Source organism: Photinus pyralis, unplaced genomic scaffold (assembly GCF_008802855.1).
Source record: "Photinus pyralis isolate 1611_PpyrPB1 unplaced genomic scaffold, Ppyr1.3 Ppyr1.4_LG7, whole genome shotgun sequence".
NCBI lineage: Eukaryota > Metazoa > Arthropoda > Insecta > Coleoptera > Lampyridae > Photinus > Photinus pyralis.
In genome coordinates, this window is record NW_022170738.1 from 39,847,115 (window position 1) to 39,870,974 (window position 23,860).

General features: G+C 37.5%; 4 protein-coding genes across 4 annotated transcripts; 1 reads left to right on the plus strand and 3 right to left on the minus strand.

Moving 5' to 3' along the window:
• The first annotated feature begins 5,299 nt into the window (after positions 1-5,299).
• Positions 5,300-6,424, plus strand: LOC116177492 (uncharacterized protein C1orf158 homolog). The gene is made up of 5 exons (XM_031496479.1): positions 5,300-5,385; positions 5,432-5,602; positions 5,648-5,827; positions 5,878-6,026; positions 6,075-6,424. Exons 1-5 carry the CDS (start codon positions 5,359-5,361, stop codon positions 6,229-6,231), a joined length of 684 nt encoding a protein of 227 aa, XP_031352339.1. The 5' UTR covers positions 5,300-5,358; the 3' UTR covers positions 6,232-6,424.
• Positions 6,425-10,015: 3,591 nt separating this feature from the next.
• LOC116176527 lies at positions 10,016-12,141 on the minus strand. The gene is made up of 4 exons (XM_031495132.1): positions 11,997-12,141; positions 11,829-11,946; positions 11,590-11,780; positions 10,016-11,542 (listed from the first exon to the last, which is right to left on the minus strand). The coding sequence occupies exons 1-4, from the start codon at positions 12,092-12,094 to the stop codon at positions 10,189-10,191; spliced, it is 1,761 nt and encodes a 586-aa protein (XP_031350992.1). The 5' UTR covers positions 12,095-12,141; the 3' UTR covers positions 10,016-10,188.
• Positions 12,142-12,387: 246 nt separating this feature from the next.
• On the minus strand, positions 12,388-13,624 carry LOC116176769. The gene is made up of 5 exons (XM_031495528.1): positions 13,438-13,624; positions 12,865-13,390; positions 12,707-12,818; positions 12,557-12,659; positions 12,388-12,505 (listed from the first exon to the last, which is right to left on the minus strand). Exons 1-5 carry the CDS (start codon positions 13,574-13,576, stop codon positions 12,465-12,467), a joined length of 921 nt encoding a protein of 306 aa, XP_031351388.1. The 5' UTR covers positions 13,577-13,624; the 3' UTR covers positions 12,388-12,464.
• A 2,855-nt stretch (positions 13,625-16,479) lies between these two features.
• LOC116176494 (sodium/potassium/calcium exchanger 4-like) lies at positions 16,480-23,543 on the minus strand. The gene is made up of 9 exons (XM_031495098.1): positions 23,395-23,543; positions 18,402-18,608; positions 18,167-18,354; positions 17,972-18,119; positions 17,798-17,923; positions 17,667-17,741; positions 17,404-17,613; positions 17,256-17,357; positions 16,480-17,203 (listed from the first exon to the last, which is right to left on the minus strand). Exons 1-9 carry the CDS (start codon positions 23,477-23,479, stop codon positions 16,872-16,874), a joined length of 1,473 nt encoding a protein of 490 aa, XP_031350958.1. The 5' UTR covers positions 23,480-23,543; the 3' UTR covers positions 16,480-16,871.
• Positions 23,544-23,860: the final 317 nt, after the last annotated feature.

Below are 23,860 nucleotides of genomic sequence, written 5' to 3' on the forward strand. Positions count from 1 at the left end.
ATATTTAATTACAAAGTATTTGAATACTTTAAAGGATTTGAATACTAAAAAGTATTTACAAAATCGAATACTGCCCAGCTCTGTGAACAATGGGATCATCCCCGCCTTCATTTTTTATTTCTGATCCACAAAGTACATTAAAAATAAAAAGACCCGTGTGTCCTCAATTTTTATTTGCGAGTAAAATAAACCCAAAATAAATTATTGAAAAGCTGTGTTTTTAGTCCGAATTTGAAACGCTTCAGACTAAATACGTCACAAACCTACAACCAATCACGTAGAAGTGAGCTGGCAACCTTACGCGAGGGTCTGACGTTTGTCACATTTGACGTTTTGAGAGGGATGTTTAACTGCATCTAGCACGAAAGTGACAAGTGCCTGTGACAGATGACGCAAGTTATAAATGCCATTCTCCTGCAATATTGCCAAGTCGTTATGTCATCTGAATGGTTCTAGGAGCTGATTGGTCGGGCTTATTACGTCACAGAGCCCGCCACAATCATATCGTTTTGAATAAACCTTTAAAACCGCACATGTTCATTATTTTATTGCTATACTGTAAACCCCCATTGTGAAAAAAATTGACGTTGAAGCTCAACATGGAACTGATTATAGAGTTCAAAGCAATACGCTACAAAACAATACAAGTTTTGTACAAAATATGAACAAAATTACGAGTAAATCTTTCATTAAAAATAATTTGAGTTTTCTAGCACAGTATATCCTTCTGTGCTTCTCGCTCTTAAAGTAGAATGACTACAAAGGCCAAAAATTAAACAATTTAATACAAAACTTTTGATGAACTGATTTGAACACCTAATTAAAATTGAAACAATGAGTAAACAATGACTTCTGCCAGAAAAAATTGATGAATTGACAACAATGGGAAGCCCCAACACAATATTTTATTATTTTGTTGAATTCTGTATCAGCAATGCAGGTTTATGCATTAAATATTGAACAAGACGAAATGAGTTTTCCTTACCGGGGCACTTGAAAGCTTGAAAATCAAACTTTCATTCGAGCAAACAAATTACCAAACACTTCAGGTCCCAATTGGACAAAATAAATTAGAGGGCAGGACTTCAAAGATTTAAAAAAGTTTAAAGAGCATATTTTCATGCCCTTAATAGCCATTTATACTCAAATTCAAATCAAAATACCAAACTTTCGCATAACGATTTTAATTACAGGCGATCAACTACATATGGACCATATTTTCTTAGCTAGTACTGCAACAGTGCCATACCCTTAATACATCTAGCTTAAATTAGGGTTGGTGCAACTCAACTTTCATGGAAAAAAAAACTCATTGCGCCATAACGCCACCTTTAATGAAAAACGTATGAAGCGTATCTTAATCCATCTAATTTATAAGTACGTCGTTAAAAGTTGTAATTTATTTTCGAGTTTCAAAGAGTTTTAGCGCTCGAATCGAGAAAGAGGATCAAATGTAGGTAATAAAAAAGAGCAATAAATTTGAATGTTAAGATTTAAATTTCAGGATTGGATTTTGAGAAAGAGTTCTTAAAGCTCGTGTGCGTAATTCAAGGGAGTTGTTCCATAATTTGGGGTTGATTAGACATTCTACGCATGCATAATACAAAATCCGCAACTTGAGTTAATAATTGAATGTGTAACGCACCTTCTGCACGCCAAATTGTGTGCTATAAATTCAATTAAGCATGTCACATTAAACAGACCGAATGTCTACCCTGTCAAGGCGCTTACATTTTCTATTTATTTGGAATTTTGGGGGGAATAGCTCCAGTTTTCGCAGCAATTAGAGATAAAATAAAATAACTACGTCTTTTTTTCTATCTTACAAGAGTAGTAAGGTATAACTTTTCAATTTACAACCCTGTATCGTAAAAACAAACGGAGATTGATTCTGTTTGTGGTATTAAAAGTTTCACGAAAAGGTGTCCAGGATCGAGAAAACAACCCGTTCGTAAAACAGCTGAGATACACTACAGTTTCAACAAGCGGTTAAGAAAATTTGTTAATACACGGTCCAACTGTGAAAAATCGAGCACGAGCGGAGTATTTAAAGAAACACATTAATTTTAGCGCAGTATAAATTAAATTGTGCTATGATAAACAAGTACCTACCTTTCTCTTCCAATATCTATTTAGCTATTGCTTGATTTTGATTCATAAAAAGAAATGCCTCTTTCGTGATCACGTGTTTGTGCTAAATTTGACCCTTATCTAAACACAATAAATTACTGATACATTCTTCTGTCCAAAATATACACATATCTCTAAATGCAAAATTAGGAGTATCACTGCAATTAAATGAAATATTGTCAATCAATGAAGCAAAACGACCCAAATGTTTTTTTCTCAACAATAAGTACAATGTTGTAACGAGTGGTTTGATTTCGCGCCAAATTTCATTAAAAATTTCGAAATTTCTTGTCATGATAGTGAAGGTCACCCTGTATATTTCATTATTTGTTCCGGTTAGAAATTTTGTGTTTGGGCATTTCGGTTCGCTCAAGACTATGGTCCGATAGATTTAATTTCGCTCAGATTTAATTTCGTCGTGGGAAGAGTGCAAAGCTGATTGACGTCATCATGAGTAATGCGAGTTTTTTGTCGTTCGTTTATCAACTTTGGCGCCGTCTAGACCGAGAATAGGAGCGGATGTAGCACCGAGCCGTCAAGAGATAAGGAGTTTTCACGTCATCAGCAGAAAACCGTGAGATCAGTTTAGTCAGCAGTTCCTTGAGGTTGACGACGAAGTTAGAGTGGGTTAAGTTTTCTTTATCTGAACCAATGGGAGAATTTCTAGCGGGAGCCATTTTTGTTTTATGGTAATTTGGGTGTGGTTTTTTCATTTCAATTCTGAAGAAGGGGATTGCGTTTTAGAGGGGACTCGCGGTTAGTACGTCGAGGGGTCAACACGTACTTTGAGTGATCGCGTTTTGGAGAGCCTCGCGGTTAGTACGTCAAGCGGTCAACACGTACCTTGAGCGATCGTTTTGGTACACTTGGCGGTTTGAGCCACCGGCTTATTTCGGTTGCTCCCAGTTGCGTGCTTTTTGCACCCGTTCCGAAGTGTTATTTTCTTTTCGCGTTGATTTTTTTGGCGAAGAAGACCCAGGTTCCAATCAGGTGATATTTTGGCGAACCCTTGAGCTTCATCCCAGTTTACTTTGGATGCAGTGAATCGCGTTAGGATACGTTGTGATTTCTCGAGGATATATAAGTCAAAGTGCTGTCCTAGTCCTCAAGGCGCAGAATTTCGGGATCCGCCCCAGGTGGAATTTCCTACTAGTGCCGTAAGGTCATTTGTCGAAGGAGCGCTGCGTTTCGGAGAGATATTTGCCCCAAGAAGAGCTGGTGAAATAATACTTTGAACCATCGCGGTTTACCGTCGGATAGTGATCATAAAAGTTTGTGTTCTGCCGTACCGCTAACTCAAAAATCCGTCTCCCGCAGGCGGTCAAAGCTAATAAACTAATAAAATAAAATTAATACACGTGCTGTGTAGAAACTTTGGCAACTAGCCGTCTCCCACTCGCCACGCGAAGGATTTCCTGGACTAAGTTTCCGTTCAAACACTAAACTTTGCTTTCGTTCCGAGGAAGGATAGGCACCGTGGATTTTTGTTTCCGTGTGTTAAATTCAAGCCACCCCCTAGGAAGTCACAGAGACCTAAGTGTCAGGTTTCATCACATCCACCCTGTACCAGAGGAAAGAGCAGTTCACAAGATCGGCTGTACAAATGTTGTAAAGGTTAGTCTAAATTAAATTTGTAATATTCTGTAAAATTCCACTTTTTGGTAATTAAGCTATAGTAAAAAAATTTTTGATTTGATTGTTTATTAAAGTCCAATGAACGATTACCAAAGAGTAGGATAAATTTTTGTGTTTATTTAAATAAGTCCCAGCCCACGCTGGATTAAAAAACGATTACCTGTTGTTGCAATTTTCAAACTGTAGAGGATGGCCACCCCTTGAGTAAATTAGTTTCACCTGATAGGATTTTTTATTTAGTTTAGTTGTCATTGTTAAGCTAGTGGTTTTACAAGGAGGAGAGAAGAACTGCTAGATCCCTGTAAATTGTTTGTATCTCTAATATCATTTCAATATATTATCTATTTGGTTCCAATGTGCCTATGTCTTTAACGAAGAACGAGGGGAAGGAAAGGGAGGAGTAGGAGTTGAGGCAGGAGATTGGTAGGCGGCAGGTCAAGGTTTGTTACGCAGTTTCAAAAGAGTTAAAAGCCCACCGATTTGAGTTAGCCGGAGCATTTATTTTTATCGATTGAGCAGCCTAAGAAGAAGACGGTTTGCCTTGCCGGGCGGAACCGATGGTAATCTTCAAATCCAGAAGGAACCCCCGTAGCAATGTTTGATGCAAATGTTTCTCACGGGTCGATTTCTTTAGGAATATTAAAATTTATTCAAACAAAGCTATTATAAAAGCAAACCGGCTTCAAATTCTAGAATGCAATACTCGAGATCATGCACAGAGATAAAATGCCAAATTTTCCCGTGTGCTGATATTAATTTTGCCCAATTTGTTAACTAGTTTTTATTGCGGGTAAATGCACGGATTAATATTCTGTAAATTTCCTGCCGTATACCGTTGTATATTGGTGTTATATGCGTCACACAACTCGAAACTACGAAAAACCTCCTTGTTAATGTCAATTAATTGAAATATCGTAACACTTGGTGTCGAAACGGATTGGTTTATTCTCGTAGATTTTTGATCGCTCGAAAATAAACGGCTTTACTATAATCTGGCCCAACCTCCTATTTTCACGCACAATTAAAATTGCAGAAAATTCACACTATTTTTACCCGAAGCTAAACGGCTAATTGTTCACTATTATTTGAATAAATTTTTAACTAAATGCACGTTTTGATTCTTGAATTTCGACCGCAAACCTTCACGCATACGCGAAATCAAAATTTCTCGTACACAAAATGGTAAACGCCTGCTTCGCATTTAAAATGGTACGTGATGGTTCGCGGAAATCGACTTAGAATGGATTTTCAACAATTTTACACACAAACAGTGTAACTCGTCTTCAAGTATAATTTTTAACGCAGGTTTCGACTCGCGAACTTTCCTAGAATTGTTAAATGTAGGACAATTTATCGTTTATTTTGTTATCAAAACTTGGATTACTTTTGTTAAGTAAAAAAAAGTTAACACTGCATTTAGTGGGGTTAATTACATTTACTTTTTACAAAATGGCGTATCTATTTCTCGGTGCCTGCTAAGCCTTATCAATCATTAATCAAGTTGCGCCCATTTAAATCCTCACTCAACGCTAATAGTCAAGTGGGCTTATGTTAAATTAGCATTGTCTCACATGTTGGCATGTCTAAATAAAGATGAAGAATAGACTACAACAGTTTATGGTAAATACACCCCCCGCATCACATACACTAATGTTATCATTCTAAGCCCGATGACAAATACCAAGACAAGGTATTACTCGGCAACTGGGTGGAAAGGAGACGATCATATGTCAAACATCCGCATGACTTCAAAACAAACTACTCCATCGACTACTGCCCCAAGCCCAACACGACGAATGATCCCAAATTCCTAAGAGATCAGCAGTATCGAGGACTGGTACGAGCACGCACATCGTACTCACCCTCAGCTTTGAATTCGTAGGGCTACAACGCGCGAGTGCTATATGATCACCAAGGTAACACTTTTCTGGAGAACAAGTCCACCACGTACGACATCTCCTACAATCATCTTCCCAAAAAATCTCCCTGCGGTCCATTGCCGCGCGAAATTCGATTCCGAATGGGACGATACGAACCCGAACAGGATTATGCTCAAAATTTTGTAACAACCGATACTATAACAGTGGCAGTGCGTGACTTCTTTCTGTTCAGGGTAACGTGACCAAAACCGGTCTGCTGGACTATTACAGGGAGAAATGGAGATGCGAAATTCAAGACCCTAGGAAAACGCTGCAGTCGTCTTACAAGGAGACTTTCACCGCGCCGAAACACGAGCGATCGCCGAGCTGGGGGATTCCGCTGTACGCGCTTCGGTCGCGGTGTGCTTTAATTAATTGGTTTTTTTGTAGCGCAAATTCGTCCGCAATGGAGGCTAGCAACAGGAGATTGTACCACTTACGGCTTAGAGGCAAGCAAAGGCTTGCGGTGCCTGAGAAAGTACTGGTTCAGCTGCCATACGTGCGGAGATGTAACCCAATCACTTGGGAGTGTCCCAAACATATGTAGTGGTTTTTTTTTCGGTTATAGTAGGGTAGAGAAATTCATTCAGAACTTTGGAAAAGTGATCCTCTACAATAAAACCAATTATATCATCCCGTTACACGCTGTATGATGAAGTGATCCAAAAATATGAAATTATCTTTCATTCCAGGCGTCCGGATGCTACCCCAAAAACAATTCGCGGTGGATTCTTATAAATAGGAGGGTGTCTTTTTCAATTTTCTACCTAATGGAAACCGTGCGAAGTTGATTTTATTTCTCTACGTAACTACATCTAGCGTTTTTCTAGCTGTTTCATTCCCACAAAAAAATCAACGCAAATTTGCGACCCTTGAAATTGTTTTGACATCACCTTAGTATGCGTCCAGGCAAGGGATCGCTACTACTCTTCTTAACAGGCAATACTGTAACGTAAACTTAGGCCTAAGGGCAACCTGATGGCGCCCCGATCTCGCTCTGAAATATTCGTTACAATACCATCAAGAATTTCGACTGTGTAACTAATAACATCGTTTGCCATTATCGATATTACAATGGACAGTATGAATACGCAGTACGGTATCAAATAAAAAACAACTTTCTGGGTTTCTCGCTATAGGAAAGTCTTTGGTTGGCTGGTCACGAGTTCAATGAGTCCCTTCTTTTTGCTCTTTGACAAGTCGTCCCGATTTGTCCACAAACGTTTTTGCATTTCGCAACAACAGAATAAAACTGTGGTTTCTGGTTTCCAATTCAATTCAATCTAATATTAGTCCCAAATAATTACATTTTTCTTTAGATTTAATGAATTTTGTTTCTTCCAAAAAACCGACCCGGAACAGTTACTTTGTGGACATCCTCTTTGAACATTTCTGTCAATTGTTTATGTTGTTATATAAAATTGTGCTAATCTCTTATATACAGGGATACAGGGATATAGTATATATCTCGGTAAATATCGACTGTATACAAAATTTTTCTATATGAAAGTTGTTTAACATTTTATTTCCCATAATAAGGCATCATTCAGTTGTTTTTATTTCACAAAACAAATGAATACCGAAAAACAATTGAATTTTTTTAAATAGCATTGCGCAGTGCACACTTTCATTAGGCTCTTTTCATAAGAGATTTTTTTTTCTCTTTCTCTTTTTCCTTCGGGAAGGGACTGGCAGCCAAACCATGGACAAGCGACTTTTCCCAGCTGCGATAGCACTTGTGGGAATTGTATGGATGATAACCTTAGCCAACCCTTTCTCGGCTCCCCGTGAGGGGGGAAGAACAACCCGGGCCCGCAAAATGGAAACCGGTAACGGGACAGGCTCCTCGAAAGAAGGGACCGGGTCCAACGCAGGGCCTTATTCATGAACCTAATAGTGGGCAGAAGGTGATGCCCAGGAAGCGCCAGCTCCAGGATACAACTACGGGTCAAGCAGGCCCTGCTCAGAGGTCAATCCGACGTCAGGGACCAAGCGTCTCAGATCGGAGAGAAGCACTCCAGGGTCTGGCTCAGTGCAGCCTAGAGGTTCTGGAGCACCCAACGTTGCAGGTGCACACAAACCTCTGGACAAGCCGCTGCGGCGTGGCGCAGGATGGCCATTGTTCCGGTGTCGCACCCAAAGGTGGACATAACTGAGCCTCGGGACCTAGAGGATCTTGGACTGAAAGTGAAGAGGCACGTCCTTAGCGTAACCAAGATTACTGTGTTATACGGGCTCCCGGATGACACGGCCACCATCTGAAAGCGCATCCAGAGCCAAAATCATGCATTCGGGACGATTCTATGGAGAACGTTCTTCCGCAGGGTGTCGATGAGGCATTCTAGCCAGAGCTGGGCAGAATACTTTCAAAAAGTATTTGAATACTAAATACTTTTACATCCAGCACAAGCGAATACTAGATACAGATACATTGAAAAGTATTCAAATACTTAAAAAAATAAGTATTCAAATACTTTAGAATGTATTCGAATACTTTCAAAAGTATTCGAAAATTTTCAAAGGTATCCGAACACTTTCAAAAGTATTCTAATACTATCAAAGGTATTCGAATACTATAAAAAGTATTCCAAGATTGGACTACTAGTTCAAAAGTTACAACCCTTTGAATTTTTTTTCGATATTGGTTTCTAGTCTATAACTTTCTATTGAGAAGTCTGATCGAAAAAGTACGAATTGCTTTTGATTCTACGCACCAAAATTAATAAGAAAAAGTGTTTTCTCGAGAAAGTTTGGTGCAGTCGATTTTTAGTAAAAAAAGGAAGGTTATACTCTGCCTTTTTGTGAGGTCCGAAAAAAAATTGTCTCACATCGACCCGGAAAAAAAATTTTCTTGTAGAATGTGGCCTGCAGAATCCATAATTTCAACCAGTTCCAAGATTTGGCTACTAGCTCAAAAGTTACAGCCCTTTGAATTTTTTTTCGGCATTGGTTTCTAGTCCATAACTTTTGATTGAGAAGTCTGATCGAAAAAGTACGAATAGTTTTGGATTCTACGCACCAAAATTAATAAGAAAAAGTGTTTTCCCGAGAAATTTTGGAGTAGTCGATTTTTGGTAAAAAAAAAAAGGAAGGTTAAAGTATTCAAATACTATGCGAAGTATTCGAATACTTCTCAAAGTATTCAAATACCTTGCGAAGTATTCGAATACTAAATATTTGTGAAAGTATTTGAGTTGCTTCCATAAAAGTATTTAATTACAAAGTATTTGAATACTTTAAAGGATTTGAATACTAAAAAGTATTTACAAAATCGAATACTGCCCAGCTCTGATTCTAGCGGTATAGAAATTACAAGGTAAGGCGTCTAGATTACTACCGGCACCCTCTGGTCGAGAAAGATGTGGACGAGCTTTTGGATCGTGTAGCGGTTCTTGGATTTGACCAGGGATTGAGGGAACCGTCGGCATCACTAGGAGAGGAAGGAACCTAATACATCAGTGATGGACGAGGTGAGATTCTTATAAAGCAATTAGCAGCATAGTAACCTTGGGTTTACAGGGGATGCGTAAGAGACCAGATGGAGGACTCTCTTTATTCTAAGAGGAATAGCCAACTGATTTTAAAACCTCTCGTTGCCCTCCCCCCCCCCCCCCCCCCTAGGTATTCATTTCGCAACTCCACGACAAAGATATCTTTGCCCACGGTTAAGCCGACGCCTGCGTATACTCTTATCGCAGTTTACCAATACACCACTGCTTGTATGGTTGCCTGCCATGCGTGTACCTGGGAACCACTGGAGCCATGAAAACCACACCAACTTTGGCCATGGTGGTGCTTCTAGGACTAGAGCCTTTACCCTAAGCTTTGGAGGAGGACCAGGATTAGACTGGGTGATGTCAAATCCAGGCTCTGTAGCAAAAAGCAACCGGACTCAGGTCTCAGACAGTCCATGGCCTCTTTTTAACAGGGTTCCTTGGCAATTCTGGATCTTCTAAGCTTATAAAACTGAATAGTGGGCCTAAGTGTTGCCTAGTCGGGCTCTCCTTATGAATAGAATAAATTAGACAACCGATGTCCGCAGCAACATTATCAATTTGCCTAGCCTAGGCCTTAGTGAGAGTATCGAAGATGTTCTTGCATTTTTCTTTTGGAGTTTCAATTGGTATTGTACCCACATTGATAAGCGTTCTCTGGATTCTCCCTCCTTGAGTACAGTTTCTCTAACAGTGAGCATCCCCCCCTGAATGTTCCAGCTGAAATGTTCAATAGGTACCTCTGGAAGTACAAATTCCAGTAACATCCTTAAAAAGGGAAAAGGGGCAGAGGGAGCATGTTAAATGCTGAAGGGGTAATAAAGTAAAAACTAAATATTTGTACAAATTGATTTTATTAATAATATAGGGCAGTGTTAATGTCGAAAAGGCTTAAACTTAAATAACACGCTACACAACCTAAAAATTACACTTACGTACCATTAAACTTACAAACTAACAAAAATAATTCATTCAAAATATCACAAAGTTACCTGAGACATAAATGCAGTTCAGTTAAATTTTTTATACCCCGCACTCTGGAACTGTTGTTTATTAAAACTTTCGTTATAACTTGCATCGAAAATCCCATTGGAAAAATTCTGTCTGAGTATCTCATACAGGTCTCCCGACTGTAAATAGTTGGGCGAGATGTAGACCAGCTGCTCATTATTGATTAAGGGACGGTACACCGAGCCCCCACACGAATATTGTGGGCAACACGTGTGATTGAAAGGCGACTGTGGGCCGATATTACAAACCGGTGGCGAATAAAATGAGTTGCAAGCAAATCCAGCAAAGTTACTTTGGGAGGTATACAGATTTCGGGAGTTCTGCGATTGGTTGGTTTGATAATTATCAAATTGAAACCGGGCTGGTGAAATAACGGGTCTCGGACGTTCTAAAACTGGCCAAGAAGTTTTGGGGGGAGATCGTTTAAGGGGCGTTGTGCCTATGTGTAATTTGTTTAAGCTTACATCTAAGTCTGCGTTATTAACGAATAAGTTTTCGGCAGGAATATGCTGCCCTCTCTTATCTTTGAGGGTAATTAGTGGGGTGTCATTAACTAATTTGCTAATAAAGCATGACTTGTCTGTTACGGTCGGTTTAGGGGTGTCATCTTCAGCAAAAATCGTCTTTTGTTTAATTTTCTTTTTGAGCAGCTTTGAGGGAGGTTTTCGTTGCTTTGTTTTAATGGCAGTATACGAAAGCCACATTGACAGTATGTTTAGAATGGCAACAGGAAGACTTAAAGTTTCTACATCTACTTTGCTATATGAAATGTACCCTAGATCAAGTAACAGCATTATTAGACTTACGAATGAGATGAACACATTTTTCTTAAAATTTTCGGGGTTTACACACAGCCATACCAGCTGCAGAAGTAGCCCAACAAAAAACAACCAAAACTGAGTACGTATGACTAGAGCATTCCCAAAAAGTGCTTCTGTCAGTGATGTAAACACGTCAGAGATGCTCATCCATGCCACTTCTACTACTACCAAAAAATCGGAGACATATGGAGCTTCCCACAATTGCTCAACATCAAATCGAGAAAACACATCCTTCGAATAATTGCTACAAAGCTCTTTTGCTTTCTGCAGGTGTACACTGTTAATGAGCACATTCTGCCTCAAAACGTAGCAGATATTCAAAATGGAAAACACAACGATAGCATAAAAGACAATCTTTCTAAAATACATTCGTTTAAGCCCACTAGTCGTTTGGGTTAAGTCCATCATCGAGAAACCGGCAGATATGCGCTTCTGCACGTCAATCCCAAGCAAACAGTTCTGCTTGCGTATCGTAGTCTGAACAGTCTTTTGACACTGACGGCACAGCTTATACGCCTTATCCAATTGCTTTCTGAAAACCAAACAATCACAAACGTCGACTGCAAACCGACAACTCACTGAAAATGCTCGATTTCCGTATCGTAATTGGCCTCATCGAGCGGAACAAAATTGGCCAGCTGAAACACGCGCAGTTTCTGGTTGTTATTGCAGAGCTGACACAATCCGTTCGACTGCGTATACTTGCCGCTTACCGATTTCGTCGAGGACACGTCGTACTGTTCGGGGAGCACTTTGTTATAGCCGCCGTCCTACAAATTGCACAGGATCGAGTGACATTCACACTGTGAATCGCTTACCTTACTAAACCCGTTATATTGCAAACAAGCGGGGCACTCGAATGCGTCCTTTGAATTGTAAGGTACTTTGGTCCACTGGTTACAAAACCAGCAGTTTACTTTCACTGGAAACTTTCTCCTGAAGGGAAATGGGTGAGTTTGGCGGTATCGGCGCAGTGCTTAACTTACCTGACGTATACGGCTACGTTGACGATTATCAATACAATTACAAATGATAGCAGTAATAATGGAAAGATAAGTACGAAATCTATGGACTTTTTTTCCATTTTCCTATTTTTAAATTAGACGTGCCGGTAAAAGGTTATAACCTCATTCAATTTAACCTCTATCGTACTTTTCTAACGTTCAAAACCCAAATTCCCTAAATTTAGGCAGTTTCTATTATACCATTAGTGTAACTTTTGGTATGTGAAAAAATGTCAATATTCCTTGCTGACTTAAAGAAGAGCCCCAAGTCTAAGTGGGGCTCACCCTCCTCTCAAAATTTTGATTTAAATCAAGTAATTCAATATTTAAGATTAAATGGTAAAAGACATTAGAGCGGAACTGTACACCAATAAAAAAGTAAAACATTTATTTAAAAAAAAATAGTCTTTCCAAACTAAAAGCAATGTCTAAAATCACAACTTATTATAATTAATCATCTTGAGAACTAAAAATCGTTATGTCCCAAAATCCTGCAACACAAAATTGTAGTCCACATATTAAAACCGCCCACCTATGCGAACCTTTAGGCGTATCGTCCAGAGGTTCATATTTGTTGCGATGTTTCGAGCACTGATTCATTTTTTCCTTCAACTTTTCGGGCGGCAATTCAAAACTCGAATAGTACTACAACAGTGTTACTCAATTACCTATCGCTTACTGTAACAAAGTACCTCCTTGCATTCGGCACACGACCATCCTTGTAACTGCATTCGTTCCGACTTTTTCTTAACGGCCTCGGTCTTATGCGGGTATTCCGGCGATTTACTTTTGGGCAACGGAAGTCTGAAAGAGAACATTAACTAAAATGTAGAAATCCGATACCACCCACATGTCGTAGTCCTTAAACAAATTACGTTTGGGCAAGTTTTCAAAGTCCTTTTGCTTTACATTGTCAGATTTATCACGCTGAGTGGGCATGGTGTTGAAAAGTTGTGTTAAAGTTAACGAGCTTGACTTCTTTTTCCTCAATAAATCGGATCGTTTTACAAACTTGGATTTCTTGGAAAGACTAGTGTCGGGTGAATTACTTATAAGTATCGAAGAGTCGACCACTTCGGGAAGATCAGGTGTTGCCGTGTCATTGGATAACAGATTAAAAGAATTTTCTTTTAGGGGTTTGAGAGGTTCTTCTGTCTTACTCTTTGCTACCGCAAGTAAAGAAGGACTGGTCGAGTTTTTATGAAGTCTTTTTCTGCACCCTTGTATTTTTGGGCTTCTAATTAACCTGTTGGAATCTGACAAATCATTTTGCGTAGGTAAAATTTCAAAGCTACTGTTGTCATCGATAGATTTTTCAGTGGTCTTTACTTGGTGTTTGAAATGTTCCATGTTCTTGTTGATTTGAGCTTCGAACTCTACAATTTAAGTGAAACGGAAGGGTGCAACTGTCGGTAATGCCTACCCTTCAACTGCTTTTGGAGTATGTAGTGAGCAGTGAATATCAGTCGTAATCCAGAAGGATATGTGTTCCAAATCTTTTCTACATCGGTAGTAAACAGAGACAGCCATTCGTTTTGAGCCACTTGAGACATTTTCACCATACTTCATGAATCAATTATAGGAAAATAAAACATCTAAAAATGAAAGTATACCGGTTTACAATGCGAGGAATTTTTAGGTTATGATTACAAATATAATTTTTCCCACTATTTAAACCACTGCTGTTCCCATTACTTAAATTATGCAAATGTTCAAAATTATTAACATTGTTGATGTACAGAGTAGCTCATCTCCACCGAATCAAAGTGTTGCAAGCATTGTTAGGCAACACATCATACCCGTAAAGATTTTTCGTTATTTACAAGATTAATGACTTCATAACAGAGCTGGGCAGAATACTTGCAAAAAGTATTTGAATACTAAATAGTAAATACTTTACACAAATCAAAGGTATTTGAATACTAAATACTTTTACGTCCAGCACAAGCGAATACTAGATACAGATACATTGAAAAGTATTCAAATACTTTAAAAAATAAGTAATCAAATACTTTAAAATGTATTAGAATTCTTTCAAAAGTATTCTAATATAATCAAAGGTATTCGAATAAAGTATTCGAATACTTTGAAAAGTATTTCATTAAATTACTTTGAAAAGTATTCGAATACAGTAAAAAGTATTCAAATGCTTGTCACTCAAATACATTAAAAATTTAAAATAGTATACTAGATAAAAGTCTTAATACTACTTAAAAAATCAAGTTATACTTTGCATGGGGTTAGCTTTTCTTATATTTCTATTGTTATATACAAATTTAAGGGGAGTAAAAGCGTATTATTATTATTATATTATCATATTGGAGGTAGGTACCTACCAGGACCTTTCTTATATCAGTTATATCCTTAAGAATACGTGTACCAGTTTTCAATTAAAGCGATCGTACGTCGTGCACATGATACGTACCCCTTTCTGAAATTAATCCTAGCGATTTTGGAACAGATCCATTTTTGACCATCCGCTTGTCCGTGTGCATGTTAGTTTGTTTAGAAACTTGCGATCGCTTTGAAAATTGGTGCACATGGTCTTAAGGATATAAGAACGGTCCCGGTTGTTTTTAAGTTACGTAGACTATCGAGTTTTTGAGGCCCGAAATAAAAGTTTCAAGATTGGGCTACTAGTTCAAAAGTTACAGCTCTTTGAATTTTCTTTCGAAATTGGTTTCTAGTCTATAACTTTTGATTGAGAAGTCTAATCGAAAAAGTACGAATTGTTTTGGATTCTACGCACCAAACTTAATAAGAAAAAGTGTTTTCCCGAGAAATTTTGGTGTAGTCGATTTTTGGTAAAAAAGGAAGGTTATACACTGCCTTTTTTTGAGGCCCGAAAAAAAAATTGTCTCAGATCGACCCGGAAAAAAAATTTTCTTATAGAATGTGGCCTGTAGAATCCATAATTTCAAACAGTTCCAAGATTGGGCTACTAGTTCAAAAGTTACAGCCCTTTGAATTTTCTTTCGAAATTGGTTTCTAGTCTATAACTTTTGATTGAGAAGTCTGATCGAAAAAGTACGAATTGATTTGGATTCTACGCACCCAAATTAATAAGAAAAAGTGTTTTCCCGAGAAATTTTGGTGTAGTCGATTTTTGGTAAAAAAGGAAGGTTATACACTGCCTTTTTTTGAGGCTCCAAAAAAAAATTGTCTCAGATCGACCCGGAAAAAAAATTTTCTTATAGAATGTGGCCTGTAGAATCCATAATTTCAAACAGTTCCAAGATTGGGCTACTAGTTCAAAAGTTACAGCCCTTTGAATTTTCTTTCGAAATTGGTTTCTAGTCTATAACTTTTGATTGAGAAGTCTGATCGAAAAAGTACGAATTGTTTTGGATTCTACGCACCAAAATTAATAAGAAAAAGTGTTTTCCCGAGAAATTTTGGTGCAGTCGATTTTTGGTAAAAAAGGAAGGTTATACACTGCCTTTTTTTGAGGCCCGAAAAAAAAATTGTCTCAGATCGACCCGGAAAAAAAATTTTCTTATAGAATGTGGCCTGTAGAATCCATAATTTCAAATAGTTCCAAGATTGGGCTACTAGTTCAAAAGTTACAGCCCATTGAATTTTCTTTCGGCATTGGTTTATAGTCTATAACTTTTGATTGAGAAGTCTAATCGACAAAGTACGAATTGTTTTGGATTCTACGCACCAAAATTAATAAGAAAAAGTGTTTCCCCGACAAATTTTGGTGTAGTCGACTTTTGGTAAAAAAGGAAGGTTACACACTGCCTTTTTTCGAGGCCCGAAAAAAAATCGTCTCAGATCGACCCGGAAAAAAATTTTCTTATAGAATGTGGCCTGTAGAATCCATAATTTCAAACAGTTCCAAGATTGGACTACTAGTTTAAAAGTTACAAACCTTTCTAGTCCATAAGTTTTTATTGAGCAGTCTGATTAAGTATTCAAATACTATGCGAAGTATTCGAATACTTCTCAAAGTATTCAAATACCTTGCGAAGTATTCGAATACTAAATATTTGTGAAAGTATTTGAGTTACAAATACAAATACTGCTTCCATAAAAGTATTTAATTGCAAAGTATTTGAATACTAAAAAGTAATCGAATACTGCCCAGCTCTGCTTTGGGGTTGTAGATACTTGCGGGTCTGCTTTCTTCTATTCTTCAAGGGTTCTTGACAGTTGTTTGATTGCCAAATTCCATATTATCCGTTGTTAAGTGTCCTTTTTAAATAATTGTTATCGTTTGTGTTTTACCTATGAGATTGGTTTTCACGTTCGACGCGATTAAAAAGCTCTTCAGGAAAAATCACACGTTTAGAAAACGTGTGGTTTTTCGGATATTGCGCAATATTGATAGTCATGTCTTATTATACTATAGCTACCTCAACTCGGCCACAGAGGTTTCAAAAATTATATCTTTAAAGAGGTCTTGTGACATTAGAACACAGCGATGTATATCGGTAGGTAGGTATTTTAACGTATTTATTTGGAATTTTTTGCTATAATTATAGTACACTCTGCAAAAATGGGCTGAAGAGATTTTGTACAGATTCTTAGACCACTTTGTCTCACTATTACGAGGCCTAAGTCCTTATTGTTACTTTTGAAAAGAGATTATTTCCTGAAATGTATATAGTCATGGCTTATTAGGTGAAAATGCTCCACAAGAAACTTTCTTCACCATACGCTTCTATCCTGTTTTGCATTTTAATGCGATTGTTATCTAAAGCTCTGTACCAATCCCCACTTGAATGATTCTTCAACATAACTACAATCTTATTCACATTTGTCCTGCGAAACTTGCGTATCATCAAAACCCTTAAGATTAACATTACTACATCTACATTTACACATAAATCATCTTAAAATACATTTTATGCCTCACGTACAAGTGGGCAGATTTACAACAAAGAAGACATTAAGCTCGATTAAAGTTCCAATTACAAGAAAAACGACATACAGAGTGAGGCATATTACGCCCGTCTTCCAATTTAACCTAAATTTATTACATATTATTGTGATGTATAGTAATATTAACGTTGATAGTAGACACGCTGCGTTGTAAGCCAGGCCCGAGGAATTAATGTTAATCCAGTGGCTTCCGTCAGTTTTGGGGTAGAAAAGCGTTTTGACCAGCCACGGTAAACCTAAGCAAAGTAAAACCTCAAAGTTGTTGGCACCCAAGGCGCTGCTCATCCCCATAATTCCTTGACCTGGAATACGTACTTAGGTTAGCTAATGATGGAACGTTTCGCGTCCACTTACCTTGTTTACTCACGATTATGCAAGAGACTATTTCTGGAATACTACTGCCAATTGCTAAGAAAATCAAACCCATAACAGAGTCGGGAATGCTAATTGTGTCACCTGAAAGCGAAAGGTTATTGCGAAAAGATGTTTGCTGCATCCCTACCGATTGCGGTGATAAACCATGAAAGTAGGTAAGTCATTGATCCAATCCATGCAATGCACATGAGCAGTGTCAGTAGAAACATTGAGTGGTGTTTCTTGGTGTTGGGAATTGTGTATTTCAGTATGAACAAGATGGGCCAAACAAATATCCACCAGCATTTGTTAAACATCGAAGAATCCTTGGGAAATGTCCACACGTTCCACACGTACTCTACAATTGTAATGCGTTACAAACGGAGGATCCGTGTTAGGGGTGGTACGTACCAAAGTCGGAATCATCATCAACTGGTGGCGGCGCAGCTTTTTCTACATCAGTAGCAGGTTTCGGCTGCTCAACGTCTGCAATCGTAGTTTTGAATTTACTAAAAAAACACAAAAGAACATCTCTACCTTACTGTTGTCTACATGATTTTGCTGCGCCTTTTCGTTCAACTTTCCCAGCTCGTGCGCTGCTGATTCGGCGTCCTGAGGCATACAGAATCTGTTCACGGTTTTCTTCATAAACGTATTAAAGTAGAGAGCTATAAACAGTTGATGAGAATTCGCCTGAAACCCCCCAGAGTCCTTACCTAGCATGTATACCGAGTAAAGAAGAACGAAGGCGAGCGCCTCGTACCAGTACACTTTGTCATCGCTAAGAGTAACAATTAGCAGAATCACAGATACCGCATATATCATTCCATCCCGGATTATCAGCCACCAATCAAAGTAGAAAGCCTGCAGTAGTAGATTAGCAACAAAAAAGCCAATTCCCTGTTTCTTACCGTTTTTGTAAAAAACCCACAGCAAACCGGTACCGCTAGAATATTGAAGACGTTCGAGCCCAACACCGTACCAATACCGATATCGCCTTCTGTTACAAACGTACCTACAAAGTTAATAAATATTTCCGGGCTGGAATTTGTAACGGCCATAAAACTGGCGCCCACCACATCTTCCGCCAAATTGAATCCTGAAATCTGGGAATGAGAAAAACCCCACACAATCCTAGGAACTTACTTTTTGCTATAACTTGAATGGCAGGTACGAAGTAGGCATCGCAAACCGTAGACAGTATAATGAACGAGTAAATGGTTAGAAACACATGAACCGCGACCCATCCCGATCTTCTTTGCTCCCTCGTTAGACCATCGCTGGGAAATTCGTGAATGGCAGCAGGCGTACAATTCCTATCATAGTGAATCTCATTGTTTGCGAGTAAGGCGTCTAAAAAGAAAACGTTCATTAGTCGGAAAACTTCGCAAAGTAATGTCACAATTATATTCCTAACAAAGCTTTACAGATTCTTTTATTATAATTTTATTGTGCATGACAAAGGTTTATTAGGTTATTATAGTAAGTATACGCGCGCATAGGAGCGAACGAGCAACGTAGATTCGTCTCAGTTTTTCAATTACACCAACAATCTATTAAATAAATTGACCTAATCCAATAATGCGTGGTTGATTGAATGATTGGTGACAGAGGAACTGGATAACCAGTCTCCTTTAACATCTTGGCGAGGAACTACTATCTCATCATGATTACATGGTGTCGAAATGCTATAATTAGCAATCAAAAAGAAAAAGCTCAGTAGACCCTTCCGGAAACCTTTGCACAGATGAAGCATAGTCAGTCCCTCACTAAGGTTTGTTTGCCCGAAAAGCGCCTCTATTCGCCGTTAAGCTTACACATTTTAAACAGCAGGTACGCTTTCGGTTTCTCTTAAAAGCATAGAAAAGGGCCATCATTCTAGACACTCTATCTTCCAAAAACTATGGAGAAAAGCATATAAATGTTTAAAAGTGCCTAAGGACGTTATAAATCCTTATCGGGCATTTAAAAAGAATATCCTTAAGTGTTCTAAATGGCAAATATAAGCGCTTTATAATACATTTAAAAGCCTCTTGTAATGTTTTTCAATTCCTCATAGCTTTTTCAGAAAACCTCACACAACTCTTTCTGAAGACTACTTCTAGATCCTTCCGCTGATACATAACACCCTGTATGCTGGGTTTTTTAGTACCTTACAGCGTTTTTAAAAATTCTGAAAGCTCTCTCAGAGATAGGTAATAGGTTTTTAGAAGTTCGCTAGATATCTTTACTGTACTGTGTATAAGTTCTTTAAGGAATCTAAAGAATGAGATGGTACTGAAACAGTAAAACCAACCGTATGCACTTTTCTATGTGATTTCCAAACCGTGCAAAAACGTAAAGGTATAGAAGGATTCACTGAGAAAGATCATAGAAAGGTATTGTTGTTCGACAGCGTTTAGTTCTGCGCCTCCTAAAGAGAGTTTTGTGTCTTTTCCAAAACTATTAAAGGAGCCTAGATACGAAATCACCATCAATCATCTACTTTGTCAAACCCTTAAAACTAGTGAGTCTAATCTGATTTTGTAATGATATCATGCCCCAAATTTGACCTTTTAGATAAATCATATAGGTAGGTACTTTTTGGATAAAGGTTTTTGGGCGGTGTCTTTGAAAATTACATTTGACTGTAATATTGGAATGGTGACCTGCTCAATTAGCGTACCTAGTCTGTTCAGAACTAATTGATTTTGTTTATTAACTAAAGTCAATACCAGAGCATATGCTTCAACGAAGCAAACGAATAAACTACTAAGATCGATTAATACCTTCATAACGTTTGAAGTTCAAAATTCTAATATTCAGAAATGTGATTTTTTTAAATTTTTCAAATTTTCAAAAAAAATCCCAGTAAAATCGCTGGAGACAGCATAAGTTTTTGACTAGTAATTTAGTCAAATAAAGTGCATTATGAAATGCGAATTTGCACTACGTAAATAAAGAGCAATTTCACCTGAACGGGATTTAATTTCAACTATTTTATTGCATAAGTGCCTCGGTAAGGCACTCCCTGTATACCCACCTTTCTAATCTGTAGGCAAATACATTTTGATATCCGTGCTTTACTACGGCAAAGTAAAAACTGCACACAGTAGTTTTCAGAAGGTAAGGAAAAATAAACAAAGGAATAAACCAAAGCAACTGTACGATAAGAACGTATCTTTTAAGTGGAGGCATCGATTACTTACAAAGTTGTAGGCAGATCAAGAATTCAAAACCTTTAGTGGGCAATGTAGTCTTCCTATTTTCAAATGGACACTTTACTTGGTCTTAAGGTGGTGTGCACCTTTTAATTAATTTCATCATCCAATAGCTTTTAAGTTAGCAATTCGTGAAAATGTGATTTATAAGAATTACGGTAAGATCACCTCGGTTTTATCTGCTGTTGTGATTAGATTGTACTCTTTGAGTAGGTAGACATGTGGATGTGAAAAATTTCTAAACGACGAGTTTTCTATTGTTACCATTGAAACGATATCCTTCAATGATTCCTCTGAAAATGAATTCTGTTAAGCGCAATATGAGGTTCATTTCACAGTTTTTGATTTAAACGTCTCGAAATAGTATCTACCCTTAACAATCACTCATTCAATAGTCATCAGTCGTTAAATACAAAAAATCAGTAGTCCTTCAGTGTTGAAGATGACTCACTACTCGAATTTTGTAAAGGAAACCAAGAGTCTTTACGGAAGACCAGATTCTAGAAAACAAAAAAATTGCCATGGGACCAAGTATTCACCATGATCTGTGTGAGGCTGTAATAGCACCTCAACGGGGAGGATCCTTAGATTTTTTAACAAACTGCCTCTCTCACAGTAAGAAACTGGGGCACGCACAATGGATACAAAGGTCAAATTGCGAAGGCGTAGGCCCAACCCCAGGAATTTATTTTGACGCTGAATTTTTTTAATGCATCTTGGAAAGTAAATTGTATTTAAAAATGTAATGTTGGATCAATCTCTTGTTTGGAATGATGAATAATAGATAGATAGATTTTGCAATCAAGGTTGGATGAAATGAAACTTGAAAGTGTGCTCTTATCTCCTGAAAAGTTGATACCACTGGCCCCCAAGATCGTGCGATTTGACCGCATTGGACTTCATTTTTTGGAGTTATTTAAAGCATAAAGCGTATGCGGGAAAGTCAAACGCCATTCAAGGGTTGAAAGTGGCCATCGTCGATCAACAAACCGCAAAGTACGAATTGTTTTGGATTCTACGCACCAAAATTAATAAGAAAAAGTGTTTTCCCGAGAAATTTTGGTGCAATAGATTTTTGGAAAAAAGGGAGGTTGTACACTGCCTTTTTTGCCGCGAAAAAAAAATTGTCTCAGATTGACCCGGAAAAAAATTTTTCTTATAGAATGTGGCCTGTAGAATCCATAATACCAAACAGTTCCAAGACTGGACTACTAGTTCAAAAGTTACAGCCCTTTGAATTTTTTTTCGGCATTGGTTTCTAGTCCATAACTTTTGATTGAGAAGTCTGATCGAAAAAGTATGAATTGTTTTGGATTTTGGAGTAGTCGATTTTTGGTAAAAAAGGAAGGTTAAGTATTCAAATACTATGCGAAGTATTCGAATACTTCTCAAAGTATTCAAATACCTTGCGAAGTATTCGAATACTTTACGAAGTATTCGATTACTAAATATTTGTGAAAGTATTTGAGTTACAAATACAAATACTGCTTCCATAAAAGTATTTAATTACAAAGTATTTGAATACTTTAAAGGATTTGAATACTAAAAAGTATTTACAAAATCGAATACTGTCCAGCTCTGATCATTATTAGAAAATATTGGAATATACAGGCTGGAAATTTTGTCTGGTACATTGAAGATATCTTCAAAACAACATTTTGTTTTCTATGGTATCAAAAATTATAAAAAGTTTGCTACCAATCAACATTTTTTTAAATTGTAGTCACTGGCGCACGTTTGCAGAGGCAAGGGGGGCATATATATTTTTTAATAGCAGTCACTATTTTTTATTTCACATTAACATGCCACAGTTCGTAGTTTGTAATAGGAATTAGTAATTGCCATAAAAAATACGCTCCTCTTAACCATGCAGAAGTACGGTACTTACCACTGGGAGCAAATTTTTTATAATTGTAGATAACATAAAATACGTCTTCTCAAAAATTATAGTTTTAAAGGTGTGTTCCAGACAAAATTTCCACGCTGTACGTATCACCAACAAGGGAATTCTTTATAGATTGTACGTTTCGATCGTTCAAAATGTTTAGTTTTTTTCCACGTTACTCCGATTTAACTGCTTATTCTGATTTTTCAGTTTCTTCGAACTCTTCTGCTTCATCCGTATCTCTACATAAGGTAAACTACAGATGAGAGATCAGTCGTCATAATATTTACCTCAAGAGGAGAGACCTCCTGTTCCTGCGAAACCAAGCGACTTGTTTCCATATATTATTGTGCATATTCTCTAAACTAATGCAGTTAAAGGGCCGGGTAGAGTCTACCTTCAGAAATAAACTGGGAAATCAAAAAGAGCGAATTCATTTGAGAGGTTTTAGCCATGGACAAAATTACTGGTAGTATTGTTTTTAACTCGATGTCGATATCCTTTGAGACAACCTTTCTGTGCAAAGTATGAACAACATTGAACACCATTACTGGCGCACAGCAGATAATGAAAAACCATTGCGAACCTTACAGTAACTAGTGGGTGAATATTTTGTATTTGGATTAATTGAAATTACCACATGTAAGCAACGTGGGATCATTAAGCACTATTTTATGAGTCAACATCCTTGAAAATATTTTAGTATAACACATGAGTACTTCACTTCATTTTATCTCTCACTCATTGAGGTCCAAAGTTGAACAAATTGTGTTAATGAAAAAATTAGGTCTTAGTACCTAACGTGTAATTTGCAAAATGTTCGGTTAGGGTTTGAAAATCACTCAAAGATCCATTTTTTAATTCTATGGACGAACTCTGTTGTGATCCAAGCGGGTGCCTTTTTTTTTAAAGAAATGTATCTAAAATAAGAATACTCGAGCGCGTTGGTTGTAATTTTGCTTGAAATTTAAAAACTCCAATTACTAAATTATGCATATTTAGGGCAACGCACTTAATAAGGCACTTCCGAGGAAAAAAGAAAAAAGTACGTTACCTTCCGTTGCATTTTGATGAGATTTTGTAGAATTTTCGGCGCAAACTGTTACTATTAAACAAAACGTAATTATTTTAAGAAGCATATCCAAAACTCGGTTTACAGCACAAATAACCACATTCAATTGTGTAGAAACTCGACCTAACTGAAATTACTTACGCTTCTTTCATTTATTTGTATTCTGATAAACTTATTACCTACTTACATTAAAATGGGGAGGTGTTTATTATAGATATGATTAATTTGATATGATAATATAATATACGTGTCGATTAGCGTTCGTAAATGCTTAGGTTGTATTACAACTTTCTTTAATTACACGTGCTTAATTTTCTTGTTGAGATTAATTGTGATTATGGCAATTATGGGATTATGATATAATTGTGGGAATTCGTCTTTCTTGAAAAGATCATTACTGTTTGTCTTTGGATTTAAAGATTACCGCCATGAGTTTATCCGGATTTGG

Coding starts and splice junctions, on each gene's coding strand:
- LOC116177492 (XM_031496479.1), top strand. CDS start 5,359: ATGAAGAATAGACTACAACAGTTTATG. Junction 5,603..5,647: donor ATCAGCAGTATCGAGGACTG/GTACGAGCACGC, acceptor TTGAATTCGTAG/GGCTACAACGCGCGAGTGCT. Junction 6,027..6,074: donor CCGAGCTGGGGGATTCCGCT/GTACGCGCTTCG, acceptor GTTTTTTTGTAG/CGCAAATTCGTCCGCAATGG.
- LOC116176494 (XM_031495098.1), bottom strand. CDS start 23,479: ATGCTTCTTAAAATAATTACGTTTTGTTTAATAGTAACAGTTTGCGCC. Junction 18,120..18,166: donor GTGGGTTTTTTACAAAAACG/GTAAGAAACAGG, acceptor CTACTACTGCAG/GCTTTCTACTTTGATTGGTG. Junction 17,204..17,255: donor CATAATCGTGAGTAAACAAG/GTAAGTGGACGC, acceptor TACGTATTCCAG/GTCAAGGAATTATGGGGATG.
- LOC116176527 (XM_031495132.1), bottom strand. CDS start 12,094: ATGGAAAAAAAGTCCATAGATTTCGTACTTATCTTTCCATTATTACTG. Junction 11,947..11,996: donor AACGTAGCCGTATACGTCAG/GTAAGTTAAGCA, acceptor ATTTCCCTTCAG/GAGAAAGTTTCCAGTGAAAG. Junction 11,781..11,828: donor AATATAACGGGTTTAGTAAG/GTAAGCGATTCA, acceptor TGCAATTTGTAG/GACGGCGGCTATAACAAAGT.
- LOC116176769 (XM_031495528.1), bottom strand. CDS start 13,576: ATGGTGAAAATGTCTCAAGTGGCTCAAAACGAATGGCTGTCTCTGTTT. Junction 13,391..13,437: donor ACTCCAAAAGCAGTTGAAGG/GTAGGCATTACC, acceptor CTTAAATTGTAG/AGTTCGAAGCTCAAATCAAC. Junction 12,819..12,864: donor TTGTTTAAGGACTACGACAT/GTGGGTGGTATC, acceptor GTTCTCTTTCAG/ACTTCCGTTGCCCAAAAGTA.